The sequence below is a fragment of the Homarus americanus genome, unplaced genomic scaffold, assembly GCF_018991925.1.
Source record: "Homarus americanus isolate GMGI-L3 unplaced genomic scaffold, GMGI_Hamer_2.0 scaffold50281, whole genome shotgun sequence".
NCBI lineage: Eukaryota > Metazoa > Arthropoda > Malacostraca > Decapoda > Nephropidae > Homarus > Homarus americanus.
The window spans coordinates 3,529,028-3,546,280 of NW_024742338.1; the positions used below are offsets into that span (position 1 = coordinate 3,529,028).

The following is a 17,253-nucleotide window of genomic DNA, read 5'->3' on the forward strand; positions in this document are numbered from 1 at the left end:
GTCATCGAAATGAATTAATGAACAGAAAGATACATAGATAGATAGAGGGATAGATATAGATAGATAGATAGATAGATAGATAAAGAGTTCTTCGCCACTGATCGATCACGTCTCTGTTACACACTGTTGGTAAGAGTTCACTACTCACGGTCTAGAGAAGTTTGCCCTGACAATTTTCTGAACGTGTGGCTTCTTCATCCTGAGGGAGGCTGTGACCTTTAATGACATCCTCCAGCTCCAGGTACGAACAGATGACTGAGTAATGTCCTCTGAGGTGTTTATAAACCTCTATTGTCACCCCTCGCCCGCCTGTAGTATAAGCTAGAGAACTGTATGCTGCTTACTTGAGGTGCCGAAGTGCGGGTATATCTCGGGGACCAGACGGGGTGACAGTACTCCAGGCGGGGAAGTACTTGAAGGGCGTTACGAGGGAGCTGAAGGACCATCGTATAAGACCCACAGCTTAGTTCCTTGATCCATCCTCTCACAATGGTCCGAGAACTTCATTTCGTTGTCAACACCCACACATAGATCTTAGGGTTGTTAAGTACTGTTCAATAAGCTTTAATATACATAAACTCGTCCACTTACCAGAATAACTAGCGGTCTGTACACAACTGTATCACTCATTAGGTCAACACTGTCTTGCGTGCGAGTGTTTGGGTTCTGGGTCTGGACATGGTGAGACAGAGACGACGAGCCTAAAGAAACAGAGACGACGAGCCTAAAGAAACAGAGACGACGAGCCTAAAGAAAACAGAGACGACGAGCCTAAAGAAACAGAGAGGACGAGCCAAGAAACAGAGACGACGAGCCTAAAGAAACAGAGACGACGAGCCTAAAGAAACAGAGACGACGAGCCTAAAGAAACAGAGACGACGAGCCTAAAAGAAAGAGACGACGAGCCTAAAGAAAGGACGACGGTAAGAAAGAAGAGAGTAAAAGAAGAAGTAAAAGAGAGGTAAAGAAAAGGGAGAGTAAGAAAAGGGAGAGTAAAAGGAGAGGTAAGAAACAGGGACGAGCTAAAGAAAAGAGACGAGAGCTAAGAAAAGAGACGACGAGCCTAAAGAAACAGAGACGACGAGCCTAAAGAAACAGAGACGACGAGCCTAAAGAAACAGAGACGACGAGCCTAAAGAAACAGAGACGACGAGCCTAAAGAAACAGAGACGACGAGGCCTAAAGAAACAGAGACGACGAGCCTAAAGAAACAGAGACGACGAGCCTAAAGAAACAGAGACGACGAGCCTAAAGAAACAGAGACGACGAGCCTAAAGAAACAGAGACGACGAGCCTAAAGAAACAGACGACGAGCCTAAAGAAACAGAGACGACGAGCCTAAAGAAACAGAGACGACGAGCCTAAAGAAACAGAGACGACGAGCCTAAATAAAACGTAAACAATCTAATTATCCAATCTAACCAAATTTAACCTAATCTAACGTACATTTTACAACGATATTAACTAGGCCTATTTACATATATTAAAATTTCAGCCCATGGTGATATTTCGAAAGTATGTAAAAAAAAAAAAGATTTCAACGAATATCAACAATTTTCACATTTCTTTTTCAATAAAGTTTGGTGAGAAAATGATATCAGACCAGCGTGAGGAAAGTTCAGTACCACGTAAAAAAAAAAAACCTAATCGTGCAGACGGTAGATGATGTGAGGAAGCAGCGGTGTAGCAGAGGAATAATAATGGATGATTTTTGTTAGGTATGACAGGATGATTGTGAGTGAGGAGGCTGACACGGGGCCCCTGACCGAAGAGTGGGGGAGGGAGGGAGGGGGGAGGAGTGGGGGAGAGGAGGGAGGGAGGTGTCCTTCTACTCACAGGTCACACCAAGCTTGCATTGAAGATGATGTGGCAACAACTATCACCATTAACTACTACTGTAACTGGAGCCCTGTACCTGCTCTCTCTCTCACTCTTTCTCTTCCTCTCTTTTATCCCCTTTCTCCCTCTCTCTCTTCTCTTCCTCTCATTTCCCCCCCTCTCTCTTCTCTTCCCCTCCCCCCCCTCTCTCTCTCTCTCTCTCTCTCTCTCTCTCTCTCTCTCTCTCACACTAGTTGAAAAATACCCCGAATGTTACGTCACTATGTAAACACAAGAGAGACGATCGGACAAACATTTGGCAGATCAAGATGGCGGCTTTACCCTGAGTATGTAGTATAATTTGGTTATTATAACAAGGACAGATATAACCCGTGTTACTATAATGAAGGTATGTTTTATTATTATTATTATTATTATTATTATTATTATTATTATTATTATTATTATTATTATTATTATTATCATTATTATTATTATTATTATTATTATTATTATTTTTGTTGCTGTTGTTGTTTTGTTAATAGTAGTAATAGTATAATTTTTGTCATCATCATCATCACACACACTAGGCCGGCCTATCATCAGAGGGGGCCGGGGGGGGGTGACCTTGGGCAGGATGGAGGTAGCGACTCCTGCCTAACCTGTCAATCCTGTTGTGGTGACAGACCTGGTAGGATAGCACCTTTAACTCTTACTTAACCTTTAAACCTAACCTTTACACCAACCTTAACCTAACCTAACCCATCCTACCTAATCTGACTTAAGTTAACTTAACCTAACCCATTCTGACCTAACTTAACCTAATCTAACCTAAGTTTACTTAACCTAACCTCAATTGGGTATTTACGACTTAAATTCAAGTTTGTGTAATTTTGTCCACTGTGTGTGTGTGTGTGTGTGTGTGTGTGTGTGTGTGTGTGTGTGACTTACATAAAGACAGGTATTAACAGCACCAAAACAGCGGTGTGAAGTAGATGTTTTTTTTTATTGACGTCATCAGGACAACGGGAAGTTCTTTTTAGATCAACAAACCAACGGAGCAGTTAACGGAGGCTTATGTCACAACGGAACCGGTCTGTAATCTGTTTTAAAGGCGTTCACATTTTCTTAAATTACGGACAGACAGACAGAGCTTCACCATGACAGTACACCTGGTCTAATTCTCTTTCCACTACACCACTAATTACTGTACAAATACCTCCCCCATCTTTACTCCACCTCCCTCTCACCCCTTTCTCTTCTCCCCTCACCCCATGCCCCTCTACATCTACCTCCTCCACTCCCTCACCCCTACACCTCCCTCACTCCTACACCTCTCTCATCCCTACACCCCCTCACACCTACACCTCCCTCACCCCTACACCTCCCTCACCCATATACCTCCCTCACCCCTACGCCTCCCTCACCCCTACACCTCCCTGCACCCCTATACCTCCCCCTCCGCCTCCTCACCTCCCCCTCCCTCTCCCCCTCACACCCTCACCCCTACACCTCCCTCACCCCTCCTCACCCCTACACCCCTCACTTCCGCCATCTTTTCCCTCCCTCTCCCCTCACCTCCCCTCTTTCCCCTCCCTCATTCCTCCTCCACATCACCCCTACACCTCCCTACACCTCCTGTCCACCCCTACACCTCCCCATCACCCCCTCACACCCCCTCACCCCTACACCTCCCCTCACCCCACCTACACCTCCTACCCCTACACCTTCATACCCTCACCCTCCTTCCCCACCCCTCCCCCTACCCCCCTCACCCCTACACCTCCACACCCCTACACCTCCCTCACCCCTACACCTCCCTACACCCCTATCACACCTCCCTCACACCCTACACCTCCCTCCTACACCTCCCTCACCCCACCCCTCCCCACCCCCTCCTCACCCCCTCACCCCACACCTCACCCCTCACCCCCCTCCCCCCCACACCTCCACCTACACCCCTACCCTCTCCCTACACCTCCCCTCACCCCTCACCCCCTCACCCCTACACACCCCTCACCCCACCTCCATACACCCCTACACCTCCCTCACCCCTACACCTCCCCTCACCCTCACCCTCCCTCACCCCACCTACACCTCCACACTCTCCCTACACCTCCCTCATCCCTACACTCCCCTCACCCCCTACACACCTCCCTCACCCCTACACCTCCCCTCATCCCTACCCTCCTCACCCCTACCTCCCTCCCCCCTCCACCTCACCCCCCTGCCCCCTCACCCCACCCCCTCACCCCCCACCTCCATCACCCCCCACCTCCCTCTTCCCACCTCCCCTCATCCCCTACACCTCCCCTCCCATCCCCTACCCCTACACCTCCCATCCCTACACCTACCCCCTCCCTCACCCCCCACCTCCCTCCCTCCCCCTACACCTCCCCTCATCCCACCTCCCTCACCCCTACCTCCCCCTCACCTCCCTCACCCCCCCACCTCACCCCTCACACCCTCCATCACCTCCATCACCCCTACACCTCCCTCATACACCTCCCTCATCCCTACACCTCCTCACCCCTACCCCCCTCACCCCTACACCTCCCCATCCACCCCTCCCCTCCCTCCCCCCCACACCTCCCCTCCCTCCCTCATCCCCTACACCCTCTTCACCTCCCTCATCCCTACACCTCCCTACACCTCCCCTCCCCACCTCCTCCCCTACACCTCCCTCTCCCCTCACCCCCTCACCCCTACACCTCCCCTCATCCCCTACCTCCATCCCCCCTACACCTCCCTCATCCCTACACCTCCCTCATCCCTACACCTCCCTCACCCCTACACCCCCTCACCCCGCATCTACCCCCACTTGTCCTTCACTCGCGTCGTGACAGTTGCCGCTTCGTAAATATTCGTCTTTGACAAACTTGGACCATAATTAGCGTGGCCGTCTGAATGTTGCCGCTATTACTATTTTATTTCTGTTAGTTTGGAAGTTAGATAAAGATACAATAAATATGTCTTAATTAAAACAATGTAGTAGAAATAAAATATGTGAATTTAAATAGAGATTAATATTGGAAATGTGGTGGTTTAAGAGGCATTATAAACCACATCTGGAAACTCACAGCCTAAAACTTTCTCCTGCCATCGACCAATATTTTATGCTCGTTGTCAACTCTTTACCTCTTCATACCTCGTCATTATTTAATATAATTACACATAATTACCTGTAACAACCATTAACTAATTACTGTGTGAAAGTGGTCCAAGACGTTAATTGCTCAAGAGTAAGTTATAAATTGAGAAGAAAATTGTTTACCTACATGGCGTGTTTATATACGGTTTGTGTTATGGCGTGTGAATGTTGTTGAATGTCCTGCTGTAGGTGTGTGTGTGTGTGTGAGAATGAGGGAGAGAAGGAGGGAAGGAAGGAGGGAGGGAGAGAGACAAGGAGATAGAGAGGGAGGAAGAGGAGAGGAGGGTCTGTGTACTGTAAGGACAATATTTTTAACTCAATAATAATCCGTTTCTCTATTCACAGGTATGGGAGAACGAGAAAACGATCGTCAGTGCTGGCAGAAAGGCTGGCGAAAGCACGTGAAAAGCCAGAAGCACAACACTATACCAACAAGGACTAAATTTCCTCCTATGACAACTGGTACTGTCGACCTTAAGTGACAAAGGCAGTGACATAGTGAAGGCAGTGATAAAATGCTCAAGATAATGCAGTGAAATACAACGAAATACTAAATCATTATTCTTTAACGATACAGAAAAATACAAAGTAAATACATCGAGGGAAATTTTTACAGTGAAATTACTCAATGACGATACAGTGAAACAGTTTTTATAATAGAATACAGTGAACAGTGACACACCCGAGCGAGGTTGAACAGTGATATGAGGTTTATACAGTGAACAGTGAACACCATACTTGATACTGTACAGTGAATAATGCATTTATAAAGCTTCTACAGTGACGCAGTTATTAGGGAAGTAACAGTGATAAATGATGAGGGTGAGAAAGCAGTGAATAAACAGGAGAGAGGAAGAGAGGAAGAGAGGAAGAAAGGAGGAGAAGGCGTTCATCATGGCTCCTGGGGTGTTCGTGTGTGAAGTGGTGTACTATGGGCGGCGGTCAGTACAGGGCGCCCAATCTTCCGCCACCCTCACCGCCCTCGTCGATCATTTTATCCACCCACATAACACGCCCACCCACCCATCCACCGCCGCCCACACCCACAGCTATCCCAAGGTGAGATATCCGTTGTTGTTCTCTTAATCCTTCGTCTCTGTGTCATATTATTTAACACAAAATCGTATAGATACTTTTTTGGGAGTGAGTTACGTCACCTTATTGTCAATACATCAATCACCTGAGTCTGTCTTACCTGGCCGGCCTTGTGCTTAATGAGCCACTAATTACGTCAGGTGTAATCGAGGTCTACAGGTAAAGCTGCTGACCATCTCATACTACCACTAACTTACTGACGTGTATGACTGTCTCTCTATCTCACTCTTTCTTTCACTGATTCTCTCTCTCTTTATCTCACCGGTTCTATCTCTTTGTTTGTCCGTCTCCATGTTGACCTGCCATAACCCCCCACCCCCCCCAGCGTGGCAGTGAGCGGTGTCAGCTAATGTGTGACGAGAACATCCGCGTGACGCGCCATCAGGGACGAAAGGTTTGAGTGACACTGGAGTCGTCTGGTAGTGCTTGTGACGACCCCTGCTGCCTCAACCAGGATATCAAGGTGGGTGTGGGAGCAGGTGTGGGAGGTGGGAGCAGGTGTGGTGGGGTGGTAGCAGGTGTGGGAGGTGATGAGTAGGGAAGGTAACAGGTGTGGGAAGGGAGGTGTGTAGGTAATATGGGAGGGTAATGCTGGGTGTGGGAGGGGGAGGCAAGTGTGGGAAGGGAGGTAACAGGTGTGGGAAGGGTAATATAGGTGTGGGAGGGTAGTAGCTGGAGGTGGGAGGGGAGGCAGGGTGTGGGAAAGGGGAGGTAACATGGTGGGAAGGGAGGTAACAGGTGTGGGAAGGGAGGTAATAGGTGTGGGAGGGTAGCAGCAGGTGTGGGAGGGAGGCAAGTGTGGGAAGGGAGGTAACAGGTGTGGGAAGGGAGGTAATAGGTGTGGCAGGGTAGTAGCAGGTGTGGGAGGGAGGCAGCAGGTGTACACGTCACTAACACAGGTGTCATCCAACAGGTGATCAGTGACCACGTGCTGAGGTTGGATCAGCTGATCAGTGATGATGGTGGAGGCGCCGCCATCTTCCCCTCGGACGAGACCTCCTCTTCGGCGACCAGCAGCGGCGCCGAGAGCGAGGACGACTCTCCGAGGACGGCCTCTACCACCATAACGACTCACCCGGCCCAGGAGGTACGACTCTCACTAACTACCTCACCTGTAGGAGAGGACACACCTGGTACACCTGATGGTATGTTAACAATAGGTGTTGTGTGTGTATTAACACTTGTTCTTGGTTACGTCACAGGTCCGGGTGAACGGTACTGCGGGAGACTTGTTCCTGATGAGTGACATACTGTACTGTCACGTGGCGGCGGCTACACCCCGGGTGGTGGTGGTGGTGGTGAAGGACGCGGGCGCTAGTCAGGTCCACGCCCACGTCTTCCAGTGCCCCAACGACGACATCGCCCGCACCCTCTACGCCCACTACAAGGAAGCCAGCAACAAATACAAACTCAACAGGTACCGCAACAGTAAGAGGAAGACTGACACGACACAGACTGAGGCAGCCAGCAGCAGCGGGGCCAACAAGGTAGTGACCAGCAGCAACAAACCTCCGTCTGGCAGCAGCAGGGTCTACAGCAGCAGTAGTCTGAGCCGCATGAGTGAGGGCGGCGCCCGTGGGTCGGCGCGTTCACTGAATGCTCGGGCGAGGGCGGCCGAATACAAGCAGGGCGGCGGCGACGGCTGTAATGTTAATGTCATCCAGATACGTGAGCCCGGGCAACAGGAGGGTGAGGCCCAGCGGCCGTGGGGCCTCGTGCAGCACACTGATGCCAACGGCGTCACCCACATCGAGATAGACAGCGGCCCCTGCAGCCTGGTGAGCAGCTCATCCGATACATCTGAGTTCAGCAGCATCATTAGCCTAGGTCAGACCTCCCCCAGCCAGGTGCCGCCACCCATGGACCCCCTCAGCCCACGCCCCCACAGTAGTAGTGACAACGTGGGTGGCATCTTGTACGGTAACAGCCTCGGCGGTGGTGGTGGCGGTGGTGGCAGTGGTGGTGGTGGTGGTGGTGGTGGTGGTGGTGGTAGCCTGAGGGGAAACAGCAATGACAGCGTGGGAGGAATCATGTATGGCAATAGCCTGGGCGGCGGTAGCTTGAGGGGCAACAGCAACTGTCCCAACAGCTTCATCAACCCGGAGCGGGAGGTCCTGGTGGCAGGTGAGGTGGACAAGAAGTTCAGACAGCGACAGCCAGCACTACTGCTGCGAAGAGAGGAACTGACCCGCCAGGAGGCCTCACATAAGGCGGAGGAGAGGCGCTGTGAGGACACCTTGAGGAGGAGCGACACCAAGAGGGAAGATCATCGTCGAGATAAGAAGAAGCGCGAAGACTGTCGACGTGATGATGGGGGCGGCCGTAGCCGACGGGACTGGCACGAGGGTGAGCGAGGTGGAGTGCAGGAGTTGTCGAGGCCGCCCATGGAGGCCATGATTCCTCGTCTGCCTCCCGAGCGCCAGGCGAGGCCCCGTGATCAGTCTCGTGGCCGCCTTCGCCACGCCCATAATAAGGGCCCCGCGCCCCCGCCGCCCCCACGCCGACATCCAGAGAACCCCGCCCTCCTGCTGGTCCCCACCAAGAACGGTGCAGAGAACGCCCGCGCGTTTTATCCCAAAGAATCTCACATTGTCCGAGGTAACAAGATCGTGCGGGTAGACTTACCAGGTTACCGGGGTGGCTGGGTGGCCCATGACGTCAACAACAATCCTCCCCAGTATGCGTATTACGGGGCCGCGGGCGCCTGGGTGGGTGCACATGAATACCACGCCGTCAGGAGCAGGGAAACCAGCACCATCACCCCGGAGATGAGGAGACGCTCACGCTCCAAGAGCCCAGCTCGTCGACCTATGGCTCACCGCTACATCGACGCAGTGTCCACCTTCAGTCTGTCGCAAAAGTTGCGGGACTTCTCTGACGCCGTGTTCACGACCAAGCGTAACACTGCAGGTGGTCAGCCAGGTGTATCAGGCAGTGCTGGCGGAGAGGTCAGAGGTCACCAGAGGTCACTATCTAGTGTTTCAGCTCCGGGAGGTGATAACGAGGGCACGCTGAGGCCAGTCATTAAGAAAGGTCGTCGACCACCAGAAGGTTCACCTCCATCCCGCCGTGTTACCTTCAGCGCCCGCCACCGTGCAGGTCATGGAGGGACCCCCCATCTCCCTTAACTATGCCAGTATAATGTTGTGACCACCATCACCTGGTGTTGGCGTGTGGCAGTGAGGGTGGTGTGGCAGGGTAGTGAGGGTAGTGTGGCAGGGTGAGATGGTGTGGCAGGGTGAGTGTGTGGCAGGGGTGGGGTAGTGTGGCAGGGTGAGGATGATGGTGTGTGGGATGGGTGTGGCAGGGTGGGGATAGTGTGTGGCAGGATGGGATGGTGTGGCAGGGGATGAGGGTAGTGTGGCAGGGTGGGGATGGTGATGATGGGGAGTGCCTGGTGAGGGGAGGCTTAGAGTGGAGCATGGGACCCAGAGGCTAACTAACCTAACCTCAGCCTGCTCACCCTGAAGAGCCAGGAAACGCCAGCCTCACTCACCCATTCATCCCCCTCCCCTCACCACCTCACCACCTCCTCCCCTCACCGCCCTCCCTCACCACCCCCTCCCTCACCCACCCCTCCCTCCCCACCCCTCCCCTCACCCCCCTCCTCACCACCCCCTCCCTCACCACCCCTCCCCCTCCATCACCCCCCTCCTCACCACCCTCCCTCACCCCACCCTCCTCCACCCACCCTCCTCACCCCAATTCTCACCCACCTCCCACCACCCCCTCCTCACCACCCCTCCCTCACCACCCCCTCCCTCACCACCTCCTCCATCAGGCTGCTGGCCAGGTGTACCAGGATCATCAGTCATCCTCCAGGTGTAATAGTGACCACAACACCCGTGTAACTCTGGACGCTCGAGGCACAGTAGTGAGGCTTCCTGCACCTCCCACTTGAGATGAGGTCAGGTGAGTGTGGGCGGACGGCTGGGCGGGACCTCACCCACGCCCACGGCAGGTTAGAAACAGCGGTGGTTAAAACTGTACTTAAATCCAGCGGAAGTTATAACCTGACACAAAATGCTCAAGAAAATGCTTCTAGCGTTGTGTTGTGTTGTGTTGCGTGACGAACCCCAGGTGGGCGGCGCTCTAGTGTTGCTTCTGTGTGTGTGGCGGAGGTGAGGTGTTGGACCTACACTCCAGGGTCGCCTCCCTCCTCTACACTACAGTATATATAAATAATATACAGTATATATGATTGTATTAATAATAAAGTATTTTCATTGATTGTGTTTATTTGATTATGTCCTTATCAGACCCACTCTGTCCTCCCCTACACCACTATTGTCACTACACAACTTAAAATTGTCTTAAAGAGTCTTAATATTAACCAGGGTGTAGCACCAGGGTGTAGCACCAGGGTGTAGCACCAGGGTGTAGCACCAGGGTGTAGCACAAGGGTGTAGCACCAGGGTGTAGCACCAGGGTGTAGCACCAGGGTGTAGCACCAGGGTGTAGCACCAGGGTGTAGCACCAGGGTGTAGCACCAGGGTGTAGCACCAGGGTGTAGCACCAGGGTGCCTCGGGGTGTAACACCAGGTCTTTGCAGAGTGTGCACCAGGGTGTAGCACCAGGGTGTAGCACCAGGGTGTAGCACTGCAGGGTGTAGCACCAGGAGTGTAGCACCAGGGAGTGTAACGCACCAGGGTGTAACACAGGGTGTAGCACCAGGTGTGTAGCACCAGGGTGTAACACCAGGGTGTAACACCAGGGTGTGCACCAGGGTGCTTACCAGGGTGTAGCACGGGGTGTAGCACGGTGTAACACCAGGGTGTAGCACCAGGGTGCACTGTAGCACCAGGGTGTAGCACCAGGGTGTAGCACCAGGGTGTAGCACCAGGGTGTAGCACCAGGGTGTAGCACCAGGGTGTAGCACCAGGGTGTAGCACCAGGGTGTAGCACCAGGGTGTAGCACCAAGGGTCATTCCCGCACCTACAGACACTATCTCAGGCCTCAGCCATCAAGCTCCTCTGATATAATTTACTGTATAAGACTTTTGACAGTATGACAGGAGGAGGAGGAGGGTGTGAGGGTGAGGGCGTCCTGGAGGGGAAAGCAGGAAGTGTGGCAGAAGAAACTGGCGAAATTTAGCGAAACTTGTAACGTCTCCAACCACAAGACTACCGCAGGGTGCACCCCGGGCCCCTGCTGCGGTGCTGTGACTGTGTGCACCCCCACACACCCGGCCTGGCCTGAAGAAAGGAGGGGCCCCACACACCTGGCCTGGAGAAGGGAGGGGGCCCACACACACCTGGCCTGGAGAAGGGAGGGGCCCCACACACCCGGCCTGGCCTGGAGAAGGGAGGGCCCCCCCCACACACACCTGGCCTGGAGAAGGGAGGGGCCCCACACACCCGGCCTGGCCTGGAGAAGGGAGGGGCCCCCCCACACACACCTGGCCTGGAGAAGGGAGGGGCCCTCATGTCTGGACGGAGTCTTGGTGAAGTCATAGTAAACAAAGTGACGTCATAGGAAACACGCGTCGTTATGCTACAGTCAGATGGTATATCCCCCTCACCCACCCTCCTCCCTCACCCTCCCCACTTCACCCTCCCCACCCTCTCACTCCCCACCCTCCTCCCCCTGCCACCCCCCACTCTCACCTCCTCCCACACCTCTCACCTCACCTCCTCACCTCTCACTCACCACCTCTCACTCGCCTCCCATCACTCTCTCCCCCACCCTCACCCCACCCCAACCTCCCCACCTCACCTCCAACCCCACCCCCACCCCACCCCCACTCCCCACCCTCCCCACCCTCCCCCACCCCAACCCCACCCCAACTCTCACCCCACTCTCCCTCCTCACCCCCCACCTCACCCCACCCCCTCTCACTTCTCACCCTCCCCCAACTCTCCCCACCTCACCCCCCCCCCCCACCCCCTCACCTCACCTCCTCACCCCCCCACCACCCCCACTCTGTCCTCCCTCACTTCACTCCCCACCTCCCCCACCCCCACTCACCTCCTCCACCCTCCTGACTCCACCCTCAACTCTCACCTCACCTCCTCACCTCACCTCCTCCCTCACCCCACTCCCCGCCAACTCTCCCCACATCACCTCCTGTCTCAACCATCACCCCCAACCCCCAACCTCCCCACCCCCCAACCCCCCAACCCCCACCCCACCCTCCCCACCCCACCCTCCTCACCTCACCCTCCCACCCTGACCCCCACTCCACCCTCCCCGTCAGTCTCCCACCTCCCACCTCAACCTCCCCAACCTCCTCACCTCAACCTCCTGTCTCCACACCTCCCACCCCCCACCCCCCACCCCACCCCACCCCCACCCCACCCCCACTCCCACTCCCCAACCTCCCACCAACCTCCAGTCCCAACCTCCCACCTCCCACCTCAACCTCCCAACCTCCACCTCCCCAACCTCTCACTCTCACCTCCTCACCCTCTCTACCTCACCCTCCCTCTCACCCTCACCCTCCTCCCCCTCACCCCCCTCTTACCCCTTTGTAAATAAAAATAAAATAAATAATAAATTAATACAAAATAAAAACACATAAATTAAGACATAAAATTCGGTTACAAAATTAAGAACAAAATCCAAATAAAATAAAATTAATATTGTTGAAAATTAAAAAAAAAATCTACCAATAAAATGATTTAATAAATAACAATAAAAACGAAAATAAAATTCCTCAATAAATATTAAAAATAAATAAAAAAATAAAAAAAATAAAACCCACTAAAAATAAATAAAAATCTATATAATTTGTATTTTATAATTTAAACCAATAAATAAAGAAAATGGAATAAATTAAATTATATAAGAAATTACTGCTAGGGAAAATAAATTGAAAAATAAAATTGATGATAAATCTTTGGCATAAAAAATAAATTGACAAGTAGACTTATTAACCTCATGACCTCCTGACACTCATTGATAGTTCCTGACACTGATAGTTCCTGACACTGATAGCTCCTGACACTCATTGGTAGTTCCTGACACTGATAGCTCCTGACACTGATAGTTCCTGACACTCATTGATAGTTCCTGACACTGATAGCTCCTGACACTGATAGTTCCTGACACTCATTGATAGCTCCTGACACTGATAGTTCCTGACACTGATAGCTCCTGACACTCATTGGTAGTTCCTGACACTGATAGCTCCTGACACTCATTGATAGTTCCTGACACTGATAGTTCCTGACACTCATTGGTAGCTCCTGACACTGATAGTTCCTGACACTCATTGAAGTAGCTCCTGACACTAATAGTTCTGACACTGATAGCTCCCTGACACTGATAACTCCTGACACTCATTGGTAGTTCCTGACACTGATAGTTCCTGACACTCATGGTAGCTCCTGACACTAATAGTTCTGACTTTGATAGCTCCTGACACTGATAGTTCCTGACACTCATTGGTAGCTCCTGACACTGATAGTTCCTGACTGCTCATTGGTAGCTCCTGACGCTGATAGTTCCTGACACTGGTAGCTCCCTGGCACTGATGGCTCCTGGCCTCATTGGTAGCTCTGACACTGATAGCTCCTGACACTGATGGCTCCTGACATTCAATGGTAGTTCCTGACACTGATAGCTCCTGACACTCATTGGTAGTTCCTGGCACTGATGGCTCCTGACACTGATAGCTCTGACTCATTTGGTAGCTCCTGACACCTGATAGCTCCTGACACTCATTGGTAGCTCCTGACACTGATAGCTCCTGACACTGATAGCTCCTGGCACTGATAGCTCCTGACACTGATAGCTCCTGACACTCATTGGTAGTTCCTGACACTGATAGTTCTGACACTCATTGGTAGCTCTGACACTGATAGCTCCTGACACTGATAGCTCCTGACATAATGGCTCCAGACACTGATAGCTCCTGGCCTCATTGAAGGTGGTTCTGTTGCTGATGGCTCCTGACACTCTCATAGTTACTGACCTCTGGTAGGTGGTGGTAGGGAGTGAGTGGTGTTAGTGGGAGGTAGTGGTAGGAAGTAGTGGTAGTAAGAGAGTAGTGGTGAAGTGATGGTAAAGGTAGTGGTAGGAGGTGGTGGTGAGAGGTGGTGAGTGGGAGGTGGTGAGGGGTGGTGGTGGGAGGTGAGGGGTGGGGTGGTGGTGGTGAGATTGGTGGTGGGAGTTGGTGGTGGTGGGGTGAGGTGGTGGGGTGGTGGTGGTGGGGTTGGTGGTGGGGTGGTGGTCAGTGGGGTGGGGTTGGTGGTGGTGGGGGTGGGGTGGGAGTTGGTGGTGGTGGAGTGGTGGTGGGGTTGGTGGTGGTGGGGTGGTGGTGGTGGGTGGTGGTGGGGTTGGTGGTGGGGTGGTGGTGGGGAGTGAGTGGTGGTGGGGGTGGTGGATGGTGGTGGTGGGAGGGGTTGGTGGTGGTGGGGTGGTGGTGGGGGTGGTGGTGGGGGTGGTGGGGGAGTGGGTGGTGATGGGGGTGGTGAGAGGGGTGGTGGTGGTGGAGGTGGTGGTGGGGTGGTGGTGGTGGGGGTGGTGGTGAGTGGGGAGGTGGTGGTAGTGGGGAGGTGGTGGTGGGGAGTTGGTGGTGGTGGGAGGTGGGGTGAGGTGGGAGTGGTGGTGAGTGGGGTGGTGGTGGTGGGAGGTGGTGGTGTGGGAGGTGGGTGGGTGGGGTGGTGGGGAGTCAGTGGTGGTGGGGAGTGGTGGTGGGGTGGTGGTGGTGGGGTGGGGGTTGGTGGGGAGTGGTGTGGTGGGGTGGTGGTGGGGTGGTAGTAGTGGGGGTGGTGGGGTGGTGGTGGTGGTGGGGAGGTGGTGGGTGGGGTGGTGGTGTGGGGAGGGTGGTGGGAGGTGGTGGTGGGGTTGGTGGTGGTGGTGGGGGGTGGGGTTGGGGGTGAGTGGGAGGTGGTGGTGAGGTGGTGAGGTGGTGAGGTGGGAGGTGGTGGAGATTGGGGTAGTGGGGTGGTGGTGAGTGGGAGGTAGTGGTGAGGTGTGGTGGTGAGTGGGAGTGGTGGTGGGGTGGAGGTGGTGGTGGGAGTGTGGTGGTGGGAGGTGGTGGTGAGTGGGAGTGTGGTGGTGGGGTGGTGGTGTGAGGTGGTGGGGTGGTGGTGAGTGGGGTGGTGGTGGGGGAGTGGTGGTGGGGGTGGTGGTGGGGTAGTGGTGGTGGGGGTGGTGGTGGGGTGGTGGTAGTGGGGTGGTGGTGGGAGTGGTGGTGTGGTGGGGGTGGTGGTGGGGGTGGGGAGTGGTGTGGGGTGGTGGTGGGGTGGTGGTGGTGGGGTGGGGTGGTGTGGGAGGTGGTGGTGGGAGTGGTGGTGGGGTTGAGGTGGTGGTGGGTGGGAGGTGAGGTGGTGGTGGGAGGTGGTGGTGGAGGTGGGAGTGGTGGGGTGGTGGTGAGTGGGGTGGTGGTGGGAGTGTGGTGAAGTGGAGGTGGTGGTGGGGTGAGGTGGTGGTAGTTGGGGGTGGTGGTGGGGTGGTGGTGGAGTTGGTGTTGAGGTGGGGTGGTGGTGGGGTGGTGTTGGTGGGGGTGGTGGTGGGGTAGTGGTGGTGGGGTGGTGGTGGGGTGGTGGTGGTGGGGTGGTGGTGTGGGAGTGGGGTGGTGGTGGGGTGGTGGTTGGTGGGGTTGGTGGTGGGGTTGGGGTTGGTGGGGTGGTGGTTGTGGGAGGTGGTGGTGGTGGTGGGGTGGTGGTGGTGGGGTTGGGTTGGTGAGGGTGGTGGTTGGTGGTGGTGGGTTGGTGGTGGGAGTTGGTGGTGGGGTGGGGTGGTGGAGTGGTGGTGGTGGGGTGGTGGTGGGGTTGGTGGTGGTGGGGTGGTGGGTGGGTTGGTGGGTGGTGGTGGGGTTGGTGGTGGGGTGGTGTGGTGGTGGTGGGTTGGTGGTGGGGTTGGTGGGTTGGTGGTGGTGGGGTTGGGTTGGGGTTGGTGGGGTGGTGGGGATGGGGTGGGTGGTGGGGTGGTGGTGGGGTTGGGGTTGGTGGGGTGGTGGTGGTGGGGTGGTGGTGGGTTGTGGTGGGGTGGTGGGGAGGTGGTGGTGAGGGAGTTGGTGGTGGTGGGAGTTGGTGGTGGTGGGATGTGGTGGTGGGAGGTGTAGTGAGTGGGAGGTGGTGGTGGAGTGTGGTGGTGGTGGGAGGTGGTGGTGGTGGGGTGGTGGTGGGGTTGGTGGTGGTGGGTGGTGGTGGGGTTGGTGGTGGGGTGGTGGTGGGTTGGTGGTGGGGTGGTGGTGGGAGTGGTGGTGGTGGGGTGGTGGTGGGGTTGGTGGTGGTGGGGTTGGTGGTGGGGTGGTGGTGGTGGGGTGGGGTGGTGGTGGGGTGGTGGTGGGAGTTGGTGGTGGGGTTGGTGGTTGGTGGGGTTGGGGTGGTGGTGGTGGGGTGGTGGTGGGGTTGGTGGTGGGGTTGGTGGTGGTGGGGGGGTGGTGGGGTTGGTGGTGTGGGGTGGTGGTGGGGTGGGGTGGGGTTGGTGGGGTTGGTGGTGGGGTTGGTGGTGGGGTTGGTGGTGGTGGGATTGGTGGGTTGGGGTTGGTGGTGGTGGGAGTTGGTGGTGGGGTTGGTGGGTGGTGGGGTGGTGGGGTTGGTGGTGGGGTTGGTGGTTGGTGGGGTTGGTGGTTGGGGTGGTGGTGGGGTTGGTGGGGTGGGGGTTGGTGGTTGGTGGGGTGGGGTGTGGGGGTTGGTGGTGGTGGGGTTGGTGGTTGGGTTGGTGGTGGTGGGTTGGTGGTTGGGTTGGGGTGGTGGTGGGGTTGGTGGTTGGGGTTGGTGGTGGTGGGAGGTGGTGGGGTGGTGGTGGTGGGAGGTGGTGGTGGGGGTGGGTGAGGTGGTGGGAGGTGAGGTGGTGGGGTGGTGGTGGTGAGGTGGTGGTGGGGGTTGGTGGTGGGGTGGTGGTGGTGGGGTGGTGGTGGGGTTGGTGGTGGGGTGGTGGTGGGGTGGTGGTGGTGGGGTGGGTGGGGTGGTGGTGGTGGGGTGGTTGGGGTTGGTGGTGGGTTGGTGGGGTTGGTGGTGGTGGGGTTGGTGGTGGGGTTGGTGGTTGGTGGGGTTGGGTGTGGTGGTTGGTGGGGTGGGTGATGTGGTGGTTGGGTGGGGTTGTTGGTGGTGGGGTTGGGTTGTGGTGGTGTGGGGAGTTGGGTTGTCTTGGTGGTGGGAGTTGGGATTGCTGGTGGTGGTGGGGTGGGTGCCTTGGTGGTGGTGGGTGGGGGTGCTTGTGGTGGTGTGGGGTTGCTGTGGTGGTGGTGGGGTGGGTGTTGTGGTGGTGGGGGTGGGTGTTGGTGGTGGTGGGG

General features: G+C 55.2%; 1 protein-coding gene across 1 annotated transcript in view; it reads left to right on the top strand.

Moving 5' to 3' along the window:
• The window catches only part of LOC121876754, a 30,075-nt gene extending 20,861 nt beyond the window's left edge, over positions 1-9,214 (top strand). The window contains 5 exon segments of the mRNA XM_042382126.1: positions 5,315-6,028; positions 6,390-6,458; positions 6,978-7,151; positions 7,267-9,149; positions 9,151-9,214. Coding sequence (XP_042238060.1) covers positions 5,864-6,028; positions 6,390-6,458; positions 6,978-7,151; positions 7,267-9,149; positions 9,151-9,214 — 2,355 coding nt within the window. The 5' untranslated portion in view covers positions 5,315-5,863.
• The last annotated feature ends 8,039 nt before the right edge of the window (positions 9,215-17,253 follow it).